Source organism: Heptranchias perlo, chromosome 17 (assembly GCF_035084215.1).
Source record: "Heptranchias perlo isolate sHepPer1 chromosome 17, sHepPer1.hap1, whole genome shotgun sequence".
Taxonomy (NCBI): domain Eukaryota; kingdom Metazoa; phylum Chordata; class Chondrichthyes; order Hexanchiformes; family Hexanchidae; genus Heptranchias; species Heptranchias perlo.
In genome coordinates, this window is record NC_090341.1 from 8146198 (window position 1) to 8159469 (window position 13272).

The 13272-nt window shown below is 41.5% G+C and overlaps 1 protein-coding gene across 2 annotated transcripts in view; it reads left to right on the forward strand.

Moving 5' to 3' along the window:
• arih2 (ariadne homolog 2 (Drosophila)) overlaps positions 1-13272 on the forward strand; it is a 75224-nt gene that overhangs the window by 56028 nt on the left and 5924 nt on the right. For both annotated transcript variants that reach the window (XM_067998428.1, XM_067998427.1), the window contains 7 exons: positions 259-376; positions 4990-5040; positions 5140-5161; positions 6690-6841; positions 7340-7483; positions 9767-9835; positions 11483-11566. In XM_067998428.1, the coding sequence (XP_067854529.1) occupies positions 259-376; positions 4990-5040; positions 5140-5161; positions 6690-6841; positions 7340-7483; positions 9767-9835; positions 11483-11566 (640 nt within the window). The remainder of the gene's footprint in view (positions 1-258; positions 377-4989; positions 5041-5139; positions 5162-6689; positions 6842-7339; positions 7484-9766; positions 9836-11482; positions 11567-13272) is intronic.

Sequence of the window (13272 nt, forward strand, 5' to 3'; positions counted from 1 at the left end):
CAATAGGATCGTTAATCAAGCAGATGGAACCTTGGTTTAACATTGAATCCAAAGAACATCACCCCAACAGTGAAGCAGTCCGTCTCTACTGCACCAAAGTCTCAGCCTGGCTTACGTGCTCATTTCCTGGAGCGGGGCTTGAACCAGATCCCGTGAAGGAGAGACTGTTGGGAATGTATCCATTTTAACTGTAGTTTCTGCCCAAATAAATCTGGAAGCAGTGTTGTTGAATCCTAACCAGCATTTCTTGTCTTGCAGCTTCAAGTGTCGCCAGATGTACCACGCTCCCACTGACTGTACCACTATTAAAAAATGGCTCACAAAATGCGCTGATGACTCGGAGACTGCAAATTACATCAGTGCACATACGAAAGATGTAAGGAGTTACCAATATAATGCTGTAGTTATGATGCTGGTTTAATGATCCAGCGATGTTTGTTTTTTAAAATTCCTTCTCAGGATTTGGGCGTCGCTGGCATGGCCAGCAATTACTGCCCATCCCCGGTTGACCTCAGAAGGTGGGCCTTCACGTTGAACCACAGCGGTTTGACACAACTGAGTGGCTTGCTGGGCCACTTCAGAGAGCAGGGAAGAGTCAACATCATTGGTGTGGGACCGGAGTCACAAACAGGCCAGGTTTCCTTCCCTAAAGGACATTTATGACAATCCAACAGCTTCATGGTCACTTTTACCGATACCAGCTTTTTAATTCCAGATTTTTTTAAAAAACTGAATTCAAATTCTCAAACGAGTGGGATTTGAACTTGTTCTCTGGATTGTTTAGTCCAGGCTTCTGGATTACTATTTCATTAACATAACCACTACACTACCGTAACCAGTTCCATAGCAAGTTATGAAATTAAATTCAGTTAATCTGGTAATTTGTGGGTGGCACCAGGATAAGCAATCAGATTGTCATAAAATCCCATCGAATTCACTGATATCCTTCAGCGAAAGGAACCTGTCAGTCCTACCCAGTCTAATCCCCCGCTAGGTGGTTGGTTCTTAATACCCTCTGAAGTGGCCTGGCAACCCACCCAGTTGTGGAACAGCGGCTATGAAAAAAGGCCCAACACCACTTTCTCAGGGCGATAAAGGACGGGCAATAAATGCGGCCTCGCTAGTGTCACCCACGTCCAGAGAACAAATAAAACAAATGTGAGCCAAGTCACGAATGTCATTAAACTATTTGTCTATATGGACCATCATAATAGCCTGATCCTGTTGTCAACCTATGCCCACACATGCGTGTTTCCAACAAGAGTTGCTGATGATCAAGAACATTGGATGATTTTTGTTTTGTTTCATTCGTTTTTGTAACTGGTTAATATCTGACTGTTAGGTGATCCAACATTGAGTGTGTGAATTACTCGTCTGTTGGAGAGCGAGGGGTTTGGGAATAGAAATAAATGTCTAACGGGGGCTATCCACAGTTGCTTATTAACACTTGCCCCTGCTGCATCACACACTTGTTCTTATTCCAGTCAATAGTTGCCAAGCCATTATACTTTATCAGGAGCTTTTTAGGGTACTTAAAATCATATGAAAGGGTATCTCACTACATTAGGAAGTTTGCTACTTATTTTCTGCTGATGGATGTCTTGATACACCATAGCTTTAGTGGGCTCAAGTTTGAGTTTAGTTGCAGTCTGTTCCAATAATTGCAAATGCATTTAATAAGGATCGTAATATATTTTTGTTCTTGAAACATGAGTCAAACCTATAATTCTATAGAAAAGAACTTCCCTCCCCATTATGTAACCTGCACACTCGCCTGATGAGCCGATCACCCATTCCCTGGTGTTCTTCATTGATTTTTTTTGGGCAAGGGGTTCTTTTCTCACACTATGGTACTTCCTCAAGGTAACTGTCAATCCTTCTTTTGGTGCCTTTTTCCTGGAAGAAATGGAGAACTCTCTGCATGGCTATTTGCAGAGGCGAATCTCCCTCCTCTCACACCATGATCCAGCACATTGGTAGTTCAAACTGCTAACACCCTCTGACCACAGTTCTAGTTTTTGATGGGAAGTTATTTTCTTCTGTAAACCGAACTGCTCTGACTGTGACTTTGGCTGTCGTCCAAAAGTAGGACGTTTTTAAAAAAAAAAACTATTACTTGGGTCTCTGGTGGCAATTTTATGCTGCATTCAGTAGAATGTTTACTGCAATAAATCCAGGAATAAATTAAATACAATAGCTACTGCTCCACCACTGTCACACTGTAGCTGCAGTATGTATCATCTGCAGGATATACTGCAACAACTCACTAAGTTTACTTCAGCAGCACCTCCCAGCCACTGCCTGTACCATGAGAAGGACAAGAGCAGTACTGTCATGGGAGCACCATCTTCTCCAAGTTCCCCACCCTAATCTCTCACTATCCTGACCTGGACATATATTGTTGCTCCTTCATCATCACGGTGCAAAAATACTGCAGTTCTCTACCCAACATCCATCATGGCGCCTCATCGTCACAAGGATTGCAGTGGTTCAAGAATGTGGCCCACGACCACTTTCTGTAGGCAATTAGGGATGGGCAATAAACGCAGCTGCTGACATCCTGACATCAAAATTTTTTTAAAAGCCAGTGGTTTTGTTTGGCTGTAAAATAGCTCAGTGCTGGGGCTAGAATGCTAATGAACATGGACAAATGATATTGCTGATGAGATCAGTATAGATTTTGGAAAAATGTTAACCCTACTGCAGTTCTGGTGGAACTCGGGCTTTGACTGTAACATCGTTCTAAACATAACTCAAGGACTTAAGTCCAACATGGGGCAGGAATCAAAACGGTTTGTGTGCTCATGCGAGGGAATATAAATAAGCATTTAAGGAAATAAGCAGCCAGAACAACTTTTTGCTAAATGTTTTGTTATGTCAGTGTTCTTTGGCACTCCTTTTATTTGCCCGATGTCAGATTTTATTTGTGTAGCTGGATTAATGGGACTGTAGGTAAAGACCAATGAACTTTAGTACCTTTACTGCAGGGAGAAAAGTCAATCATTGATTAACCTTCCCCCCCGCCCAATTTCAGGCCATAAAGGCACACTCTTCCTATATTTTACAATCACATACTTGGATCTAGATTTGCACCAATGCCCATTTTATAAATACATCAATCTTATTGGATGACTAAACGCTAGTATCTGATACTTGTGCTGTCATGGTGTTATTTTGAGGTAAAGACGTACTGCCTTGCTTTTCATCATAGTACATTCATAAGACAAAATCCATGCCTTTTGTCTGGCGTAAAGTATTAAATCGCTAACACTACATTCCCAAGTCATTTCCATTTTCTAATTATAGTTTTAAAGGGCTTGTTAGTGTGGCTCAGCTATTACCACTCTTCTGAGTTGGAAGATTGAGGGTTCAAGCCACATTCCAGGACCTGTGCACATAATCTAGGCTGACACTTTAGTGTAGTACAGAGGGAGTGATACATTATTAGAGTTGCTCTTTTACAAATTAAACCATAAGCTGGTGGATGTAAAAGACCTCATGGCACTATTCGATGAGCAGGCTATTCTGGTGTCCTGACTAACATTCATTCCTCTACATTAAATGTGTTTGAGATTATTGAATACCTGCCAAAGAAATAATATGCAATGGATTACAGACAAATATTGTTGCAAAGACTTTAAAAAAAAAAATTTCCTCATAGTCTCTCCCTGTAGTGCACCTTTCAGGGCAGCTGCAGACCAGGGCCCAGATATTTGCCAGTGCTCTTTTACAGCTAAAAGCTGGGAGTTACACGAGCAGTCTGGGATGATGGGCGTTTCAGTTTTTCCTTTATCCATGTTGAGAAGTACATTAACCAGTACCACCGAAACAGATTGGTCATTCAACCCTCTTGTGTTTTCTTACTGCTGTGTTAGATTACAAAACTGACTATACTTCAGAAGTAATTCATTAGCTGTGAAGCATTTTGAGATGTTCTGAGGATGTGAAAGGCACTATATGAATATAAGTTCTTTTATACCAACTTTTTCGTAGGGTTCCACATTTTTGGTGTAATGTATTTTGCCATTTACAATTTGTGTGTACAGGGAATACGGATGACACATACACAACTTTCAATAACTCTACAAGGTTCTTCCAGTTTCCACCAAAACTTATTTTTTGAACCCACCTTTTATTTGAAAGGGCCCAGGGACATGTTTTCAGAAATCAAAATCAAAAATGTGGATCTGTAAATTTTTATTTCTTCTCTCTTCTCCCCCCCCCCCCCCCCACTTTGTGGCGTTTTGCACAGAATCATAACAAGCTTGCATTCCAGAAAGTGTGTATTGAGCCAGCATGGTGGTATAGTGTGTTGGGAGTTCCAACATGGAGCAATGGAATACAGGTGAGTTACTGGTCTTAATAGCACCAGTGTGGGAAGCTAATGAGCAGAGGCCAGGTACTTGTTGAGGATGTAGTCAGCCCAGACTAGTCTTGTACCTTATAGAGGATGGCTATAGAAGAGCATTAGCAGACATCTGGGAGGGGGCTTCAGCTTGTCCTAAAAGGTGCACTGCAGAGCGAGACTTCAGATGAGAAGAAATTGTTACAAAACAATATTTGTAACACTATTCCTTGGTAATCCATTGCATATTATTTCTTCTGAAACCCATTAATAGCCCTTTGGTACAGGTCAAACTCTGATAGATTTAGCTGTCAGTTTACCCCACAACAGATTAATAAATGTAACACAACAAATGTTAAGGATTAATCATTGGCACATCTGAAATAAAATGAATCATCTGGGTTAATGGTGTCTTGTATGTACTGGTAATTAACTCCCTTGCACTGTTGGATGACTAACCCCTCCAAGGTAGTTCTTTGATGTTGGTATTCACAAGTTCAAATAGTCAAATCGTAAGGTGCAACAGTTGATCACACTTTGTGATGTTTCTGTTAAAGTGTTGCTGATGGTAAAACTGTTAAGTGCATTAACCTATTTGCTTTGGAGCTAATTGTTCTAATTGCTTGTTTTTTTTAATCTTTCAGTGTCCTAAGTGCAATATTTGCATTGAGAAAAATGGAGGGTGCAATCACATGGTGAGCAAATGATGTGTTATTAGTGTTTTTATAGATCTTTCCGTTGTGCTGGTTGCCCTGTTTTATTACTGATCATCTATTTCTGTTTCTCTGTTTCAGCAATGCTCAAAATGCAAGCACGGTGAGTAGTAAAAAATGCAAATAATATTAAATGTTAAATTTTACACTGAGCTTTGGGACTGCATAATCTGGAAACTGCACACCCCAGCCGGTGATTTCCCATGGATGGGACGCACAGACTGAGAGTGTGCAATTCCTCAATGTGCCTTGGGAGCACAGAAGCAGAAATCTTGCCCTTTAGTTTGTACAGCATATATTTGTCACTTGAAATGGTAATTTTTAATTACAATAAATTATCAAAGATTTTTCAAATGAGACCTCAAACTGATGGATGTAAAACATCTCATGGCATTATTCGAAGAGCAGGTAGGTTCTGGTATCCTGACCAACATTAATTCCTGAGCATGTACCATTATGGATGCAGTAATAATTTATTTCATTTAATATTGATGCAGTCTATGTTTCATATGTTTCCTTGATTCTAGTTGTGTTCCAACATTCTCACGCTACATATTTTTCCAGACACGGTGGAAAAGTATAATGTGTGTGTTTGGAAGTTTTATCTTGGGAGTGTAATACTTGAAGGGTTAATCAAAGGGAAAAAAATAGCACAGATCATAGGATGGACCAAGCGTTGCTACTGTAAAACCTGCCCGGTTTGTATTGTGCTACTCCAACGATGGTGTGAACCAGGGTCTTGGAATTACAACAACACCAACTTGCATTTATGTAGTGGCTTTAATCTAGGAAACTGTTCCAAGGTGACTTAGGTTGTGGATACAAGCATTTGGACACTGAACGCGTTAATCTGAGATTTACGTCTCCACAATTAAATGCACACGTTAACTTGTTTAAAATAAATGGGCTAGTTGGAAATATATAGCTAACAAATTATATATATATACACACACACTGTATATCTCCCATGGTGTTGTACACGGGGAGTCATGACCAAGTGTAGTCTCATCAGGTGATGTAGGGGTTAGTGGCTGGGGGATAATTAGGCCAAGGCTTGCTTATGTAATTCAGTCCCCCTCTTAAAGTCACACATTGCCATTATAAGTTCCCATGTCCACATTTAAAATGGAAGCTGCCAATGTAAACGTGTAGCCCTGTAATTACACCCTCTCGGCAGTGGTGATACATGGGCAGTTACCATTTTAAACATGGACATAGGAACTTATAATGGATAAAATTGACAGGAAGTGTGGAAAAAGTTGATCATGAGTATAGTGTGTGCAGAGCTAAGATTTTTAATGTGTCACAGATAGGATTTTTTCGGCTTCCCTGCTTAACAGTGCAGAAGTGCTGAAGACTATTGTAGTGTCCCCACCACTGCCCTGGTTGATGTTAGCTAATGGATTGAACCTAGGACCTTCCCATTCTGCATGTTCCCCACCGGGCAGTGCATTTAGCAATTGGATAAATTTGATTCTTGGGATATCCTTTAGAGTTGGATCTTAAGTGCTGAACTTTAAGTAATAGTTTTGAAGAGGGGAACAAAGTTCAGGGCCGGCCACTTGATTATGTGCTATTAAAATTTACAATGCCAAGCCCTCCATTTCATAATTGTGTTTATTTCTGTTCAGATTTTTGCTGGATGTGCCTGGGAGACTGGAAGACCCATGGCAGTGAGTACTACGAGTGCAGTCGGTACAAGGAGAATCCTGACATTGTGAACCAGAGCCAGCAGGCACAGGCCAGGGAAGCCTTGAAGAAATACTTATTCTACTTTGAAAGGGTAAGAGTTATATAGGGTGGGTGGATGTAAGAAACTAACTGTTCTTTCCACCTTCTCTTGCGGACTCTCTTGCTGGTTATGATCCCATGGGAGCCAGCTGCCACCATTGGCCATTGATCATGTGGTTTCAGGTTGTTGAGTGTAGGCTGTTTAACTTGGTGAACCTCGCAGCCACGCCTGGCCCTGTTCTTTCTGTACCTCACTCACTCACTCTCTCATTGCTGCGTCTTCTTCGATGTTATAAAGCATTGGACTCCTGATTTAAGAGGCAGGAGTTCGAATCCCAATTCTGTGGACGAGGAAGTGCTAAGTACAGAATTTCCTCACTTTTGTTGCGGTCATTTCTGGGTGGAAGGAACAGCAATCCAGTGATAATGTTCTTAGTCCTTTCACTGTCCGAGGATTGTGGTGGGAATTTTTTTTTTCCATGGGGAGATGGGGGTTTTGAAGGTGTAAGTAAGTTTTACCTTCCATTGTCTATCTCTTTTATCTATACAGTGGGAAAACCACAATAAGAGCCTGCAGCTAGAAGCACAGACATACCAGCGGATCCAAGAGAAAATCCAGGAGCGAGTTATGAACAATCTGGGAACGTGGATCGACTGGCAGTACCTACAGAATGCTGCCAAGCTCCTTGCCAAGGTATTTAGTGCTCGTCTGAGCCGATTGCCCACAGACTAGCAAAGCTAGGACACTCATCTAGTTCTGGGATGGGCCAAGGACAAAGTGGAGATCCTAAGTGCCCATGAAATACAAATCAACCCTGAGTTCACGAGATTGCTGCAGTTGTTTCAATGCATTGCTTTCGTTCACAATTTCAATCTTAAATTATGGTGTCTCCTATTGAAATCGTCCAAGTAAATAGGAATTAGGGCAGTTTTAATGCTAGGTTTTCCTTTAATTCACGGTGTCGTGGGTAAGTGCACTGCTCAGTCTGGTATTCATTCATACACACCGGGGTTGCCCCAGATTCCATCCCCGATGTATGCTGAGTTGGCCTTGGTCAGAGGTTACTATTGGTTATCCTGTGACCTCATGTTGGAAAGTTCCTGTGTGCAGGCATCTGGTGACAACAGAATAATCAGCAGTGAACACTGGGCAATTAGATTGTGACCTTAGACGCTGTAGCGAAGGAGATCTTAACCCCGTGTTTGGGCTGGGTTACAGCTCAGGTTAAATGTAGGAAAGGAGAAACTTCTAATACAGTGCAGTCATGTGTGCTGGGAATTGATCACAAGCATCACAAAAGTAAGTGCAGATGACGAGAGGCCATTTGGCCCATCTAGCTCATCCTTCCATGGAGATCTGTGTCGTTGTCCTCCTCCCCCCCCCCCCCCCCCCCCCCAAATATCATGGCATCTAACTGCCTATTGAATGGTTCCAGAGTTTTGCCTGCAAAAAATAAAGATTCGTCATTATGATTTCCTGAATATTCATTACTATGAAATTAAGGGATAAAGTTCCTTTTAATAGATGTCACTAGTTTGATTTCTAGATACTGTATGGTAGTGTTTAAGTATGGAGAAAGTTGAAGGGTTCTTGCTAAATTTACTGTTACTACAATTAGTTGGGTTGTGCTTTCCTTTGCCGGGCAGGGATAATAACAGGGACAATTCCTGCTTGTTGTCCAGTAACCCCTAGTGGAAAATATGTGTGCTTTGGGTGTGGACAGGATCAAGCCTGGCTGTGGCACCCACATGATTAAATAGCTTGCCGATACTTACTGTCTAGGCTGGGCAAAAAAAAAAATGTTTTGCTAATGTTGGAGGGAAAATCCTTGTCTAAGGACACTAACCTGTCTCTTGTTGCGTTCAACAAAAGAAATGCAACTAGTAATATTGTGCATTCTTGCCATAGTAGGTGGGGGGAGGCGAGAGGGCCGTTGTGTGTCATCTATTCTGGGAAGGCTGACGTAATTGTGGCTGGCTTGTTATCTCTAACTGTTAAAACCTTCCCCAAATCACTTGGCAGTTTTGAATTTACGTTCATTAGCTGATGCTCCGCAGTCAGTTATTTTTATGAGCGCGCGGACAGAGCTCCAGCTGCCTGCAGTCTCACCCACCCACTGAAACCACAGCATCCCTCTAGTGGTGAGAATGAAATCTGACCTGTTGGACATCTTTGAGACGTGGTTGCAAACATTTAACAGGGTTTTTTTTTGTCAGTCAGCAAACAACATTTATCTTCACTCGTGGATCTTCCGCGGCGCTGCTCTCAGTAGGTTGGAGGGTACCCTGGTTTTTTTGGGGGGGGGGTGAGGGGGTTATACCATCTTGGATGGATGGACCAAACATTCCTCCTCATCTGTCTTTGCAAGATAATTGTGGGCCAGGGAGACCATTCGGCCCATTTTATTACATCCATCCAGCAGCATCCTACAGTCCTGAGAATAAATAAGTTTGTTGTTAAAACTCGTCTGTTTTGCCCCCTGATTTGGGCCACTATTTTCATCCCGTTTTTTTGAGATTTGGCCATTGCCACCTGCATCCTCCTAATGCTGAAAGGTCCAATTATATGCTGGACCTCTGATTTGGGGCAAAGATGTTGGCCTGAAAGGGAGGACTGTCACCATGGTGAGCTTTAACAAAAAAATAAAATCAATGTTACAGGGCTTTATTCACCTGCATACTTGAGGATAATTCACTCATAGGCATTTTCCTGGGATATTCCTTCAACTATAATTTAGAAACGTAGCATTTTACAGCAAGGAAGGTGGCTTTTCTGCCCATCGCACTTGCACCAGCTCTCAGCTATCTGGATGATACTGAGAGAGAAATAAGTAATTTCTCTTTCTCCTCCAACACCCTCCCCCCACCCCCCCCACCAAAAAAAAAATGTTAACTGCTTTTTCTTAAATGCACATTAAAATAACCTTTTAACATACAACTTCTACAATAATTTTTACCTCTGTTTTCCTTTCCATAGTGTCGTTACACTTTGCAGTATACGTATCCATATGCATACTATATGGAATCTGGGCCCAGGAAGAAACTGGTAAGAGCTTTGCACAGACACATTTTGAATGGTGTTGTCTTCTGTCTAATAACAACTGGTTATTGTCCAAAATGTAATTTAGCAACTCAGTGTGGAGCACAGGCCCCTTTCGCAGCGTTGGCTGCAATCCCAAAACTGTGTCTCAATGGTTTGATGCGTCCTGTTTGAGGTAAGGGATTTTTGTGATACAGGGTTCATACCATATAGCTGTTAACTTACTTTATCAGCAGGACCAGGAACTCCGTCATAGAAAATTCTCCCAACTTGTGCTGCGTTCATTGAGCTCTCCCACTGAATAGTGTGCACTGATGTGTGCAAAAAAGTTATTGTTTGTGGGGCAACAGACACATTGTCATAATGATGGCTTCTTTCATTGGATGCTTTATATCGTAATTTAAATATATATAAAATTTAATATAACTTTTATAGCTATACCTCTCTTCTCAGCACTTCTGTTGAGTAGTTTGTAGGTCAATTCAACCTCTGAAGAACTTCTCGCACACCCTCTCTCCTCCTCATGCTCCCGCACGCCCTCACCCTTCCTTTTTAAAGGCACCAGTTGGCCCAGAATTAACTACTTTTACTGGTTGGGTGTGCCACTACCTTGGAGGTGAAGCTAAAATTCTTCTAATCTCACTCGGCTTGTGAATTTTGTAACTGTGCCCTCAAGCTCCTGTGCCCATTTTTTTCAAACTAAATAACCTATAATTTAAAGTGTAATCCCAGCAGCTTTTACCCTGTGGTCAGCAATACACTGACTAAAAGCTGATTTGTTTCCTTCTATCTGGTACAGTACAGGTTGGCTATGTCGCTTTATTGGCTCCTGCTGTCTGTGTGCTGTCGGTTGTATGCCACTGCAGCAGAGGGGCATTTTTTTTTAAGAACAGGGTAGGCTCTGTTTGTGATGAAGGAGCCATTATTCATTTGACAAGAGTCTGTTATGGGTCCAGCATCCATACGAATTACATACATCTGTACAAATGCCACGCCACACTTTAGATGTACTATTTTCTTGTTCTACGTACAGTATTCTTTTGGTACATGTAGAACAAGACCTAGCATTAAAGGCAGGTACGGGGAAACTACCCTTTGTTCAAGTTCCCCTCCAGTGTCTAAGAAATACAAATGTTCATAAAATATTTCTTTAAAAAAAACGCTATTAACCCAACAAAGGCCAACCATTTCGGGTACCTTACCTCAAGTTTGCTTCAATAATGTTATTGTAAGGGAGGGACTGCCTGTGGCCTGGGACGGGTCCATTCGTTTTAATGGGGTCTTTGACCTAGCTGGGAGCTGTTCCACAGCTGTCAGACGCTAGGGAAACATATTATTACCAAGGGGTTTTTTAAAACGACGTTGCACGTTTCTGTAGTAATGTATGGCATCAGAAAACACCATTACTGTCCATCAGTAAATGGACATGGGGGGAGGGAGGGAAGTATTCCCTCTGGACTTTTCTTCCTCTTTAATAAGTCCATGTGGCTTATAACAGTTCCTCCTGCTCATCAGGCACTGGCAGCATTTCCCCCTTTGTCCTCACTGGTTTTTGGTGCTAATGGGCAGAAATCTGCAAATCCATAGTGCAGTGGCGGGTTTTGGTTTCCTGGCCTTGTATCTTTTACTGACTTGAAACATCGTCTTTTCCAGTTTGAGTATCAACAAGCGCAGCTGGAAGCAGAGATTGAGAATCTGTCCTGGAAGGTGGAACGAGCAGACAGTTATGACCGAGGGGTAAGCGGTGTGTTGAGCTGCTTTCATTTATCTAACAGCCCTCGAGTGCAAGATCTGTGCGCACAAGAGAAAAAAATGTAATTATTCATCATTTAAACATGAAAACCGAGCAGTGGAAACACGCACAATTAAATGACGGTCTTGGCTCCTCCAGCGTTGGATTTGTGCAGCAGCTGATGGAAGTTGACTAACATGGTTTAAAATAAGTGCATTGAACAAGGACCGGTACAAATAATAGTTTATTTTTGCAAAATGTGCAGTATTGATGCTGAAGGTTAGATGAGGTATGAGGTGGTTTTTCTTGGATGGAACAGGGAGTGGCACTTCAAACAGTCTCAAATAAGTAGTTGAATAAAACAAATGGAACTTGCAAAGACTTTTATAGCCCATCTGTTTTAGTACAGTGTGTGTAATTTGCACTGTTACGGTGTTTTATTCCCTAACCCTGTATAAATCGTGGAGTATAATCTGCACTCCTTTTTTCTCCTCCAGAAATTTCAAGTGTTTGTGTGCGGAGTGTAAATTATACACGAATACCAAAATGTATCTGAAATACTTCTTTCCCTAGAATTTGTAAGGAATCTTACAACACCAGGTTATAGTCCAACAGTTTTATTTGAAAATCACAAGCTTTTGGAGGCTTTCTCCTTCGTCACCTGAGGAAGGAGAAAGCCTCCGAAAGCTTGTGATTTTCAAATAAAACTGTTGGACTATAACCTGGTGTTGTAAGATTCCTTACATTTGTCCACCCCAGTCCATCACCAGCCTCTCCACATCATGCCTAGAATTTGTGGCCTTTGATATGGCTAGGTCATTATACATGGGGGTGAGAGAAGAATGGGTCAAAGATTTATGGCATTTTGCACCCTTAGAATTAAATATTACACTAAATTTCACCCTTCCCCCTCCCCGAAAACCCTGAAAATACAGTCGAGTTAAATTCCAGGATGTACATCTAACACTGCGATTTCATCTGGAGAGTTCTTGAAGTATATGTTTTGTTCCATTCTGGCATCGCGGTAGCATAGTGATTCCGTCCCATCGTCCTCAACCCCAATATTATCACAGTAGTAAGTTTTGAAGAGCCATAACGTTTCAATAGAATTACCCGATATTTATAATTTGAAGTATTGAAATAATATGAGAAGTAGGGTTATAGCCTTTTCTCTAGAAAAGAGAAGGCTGAGAGGTGACCAGATAGAGGCCTTTAAAATGATGAAGGGGTTCGATAAGGTAGACGTAAAGATGATGTTTTCATTTGCGGAGGAGTCCAAAATTAGGGGTCATAAATAAATATAAGATAGCCACTAATAAATCCAATAAGGAATTCGGGAGAAATTTCTTTACTCTAGAGAGTGGTAGGAATGTGGAACTTGCTACCACATGGAGTAGTTGAGGCGAATAGGATAAGACGTATTTAAGGGAAGGCTAGATAAGTATATGAGGGGGAAAGGAATAGAAGGATATGTTGATAGGGTGAAATGAAGAAAAGTGGCAGGAGGCTCGTGTGGAGTGTTAACACCAGCGTAGACCTGTTGGGCCGAATGGCCTGTTTCTATGCCGTAAATTCTATATAATATGTAAATATTTAACTCAAAAATATTCCTTTGGAGTTGCTGTACTGAATTTCACAATCATAAGAATTTAAGATGAGGCAGCCATTCAGCCTGTCATGTCTGTACCGGTGATGGATCTACATGGCAGTT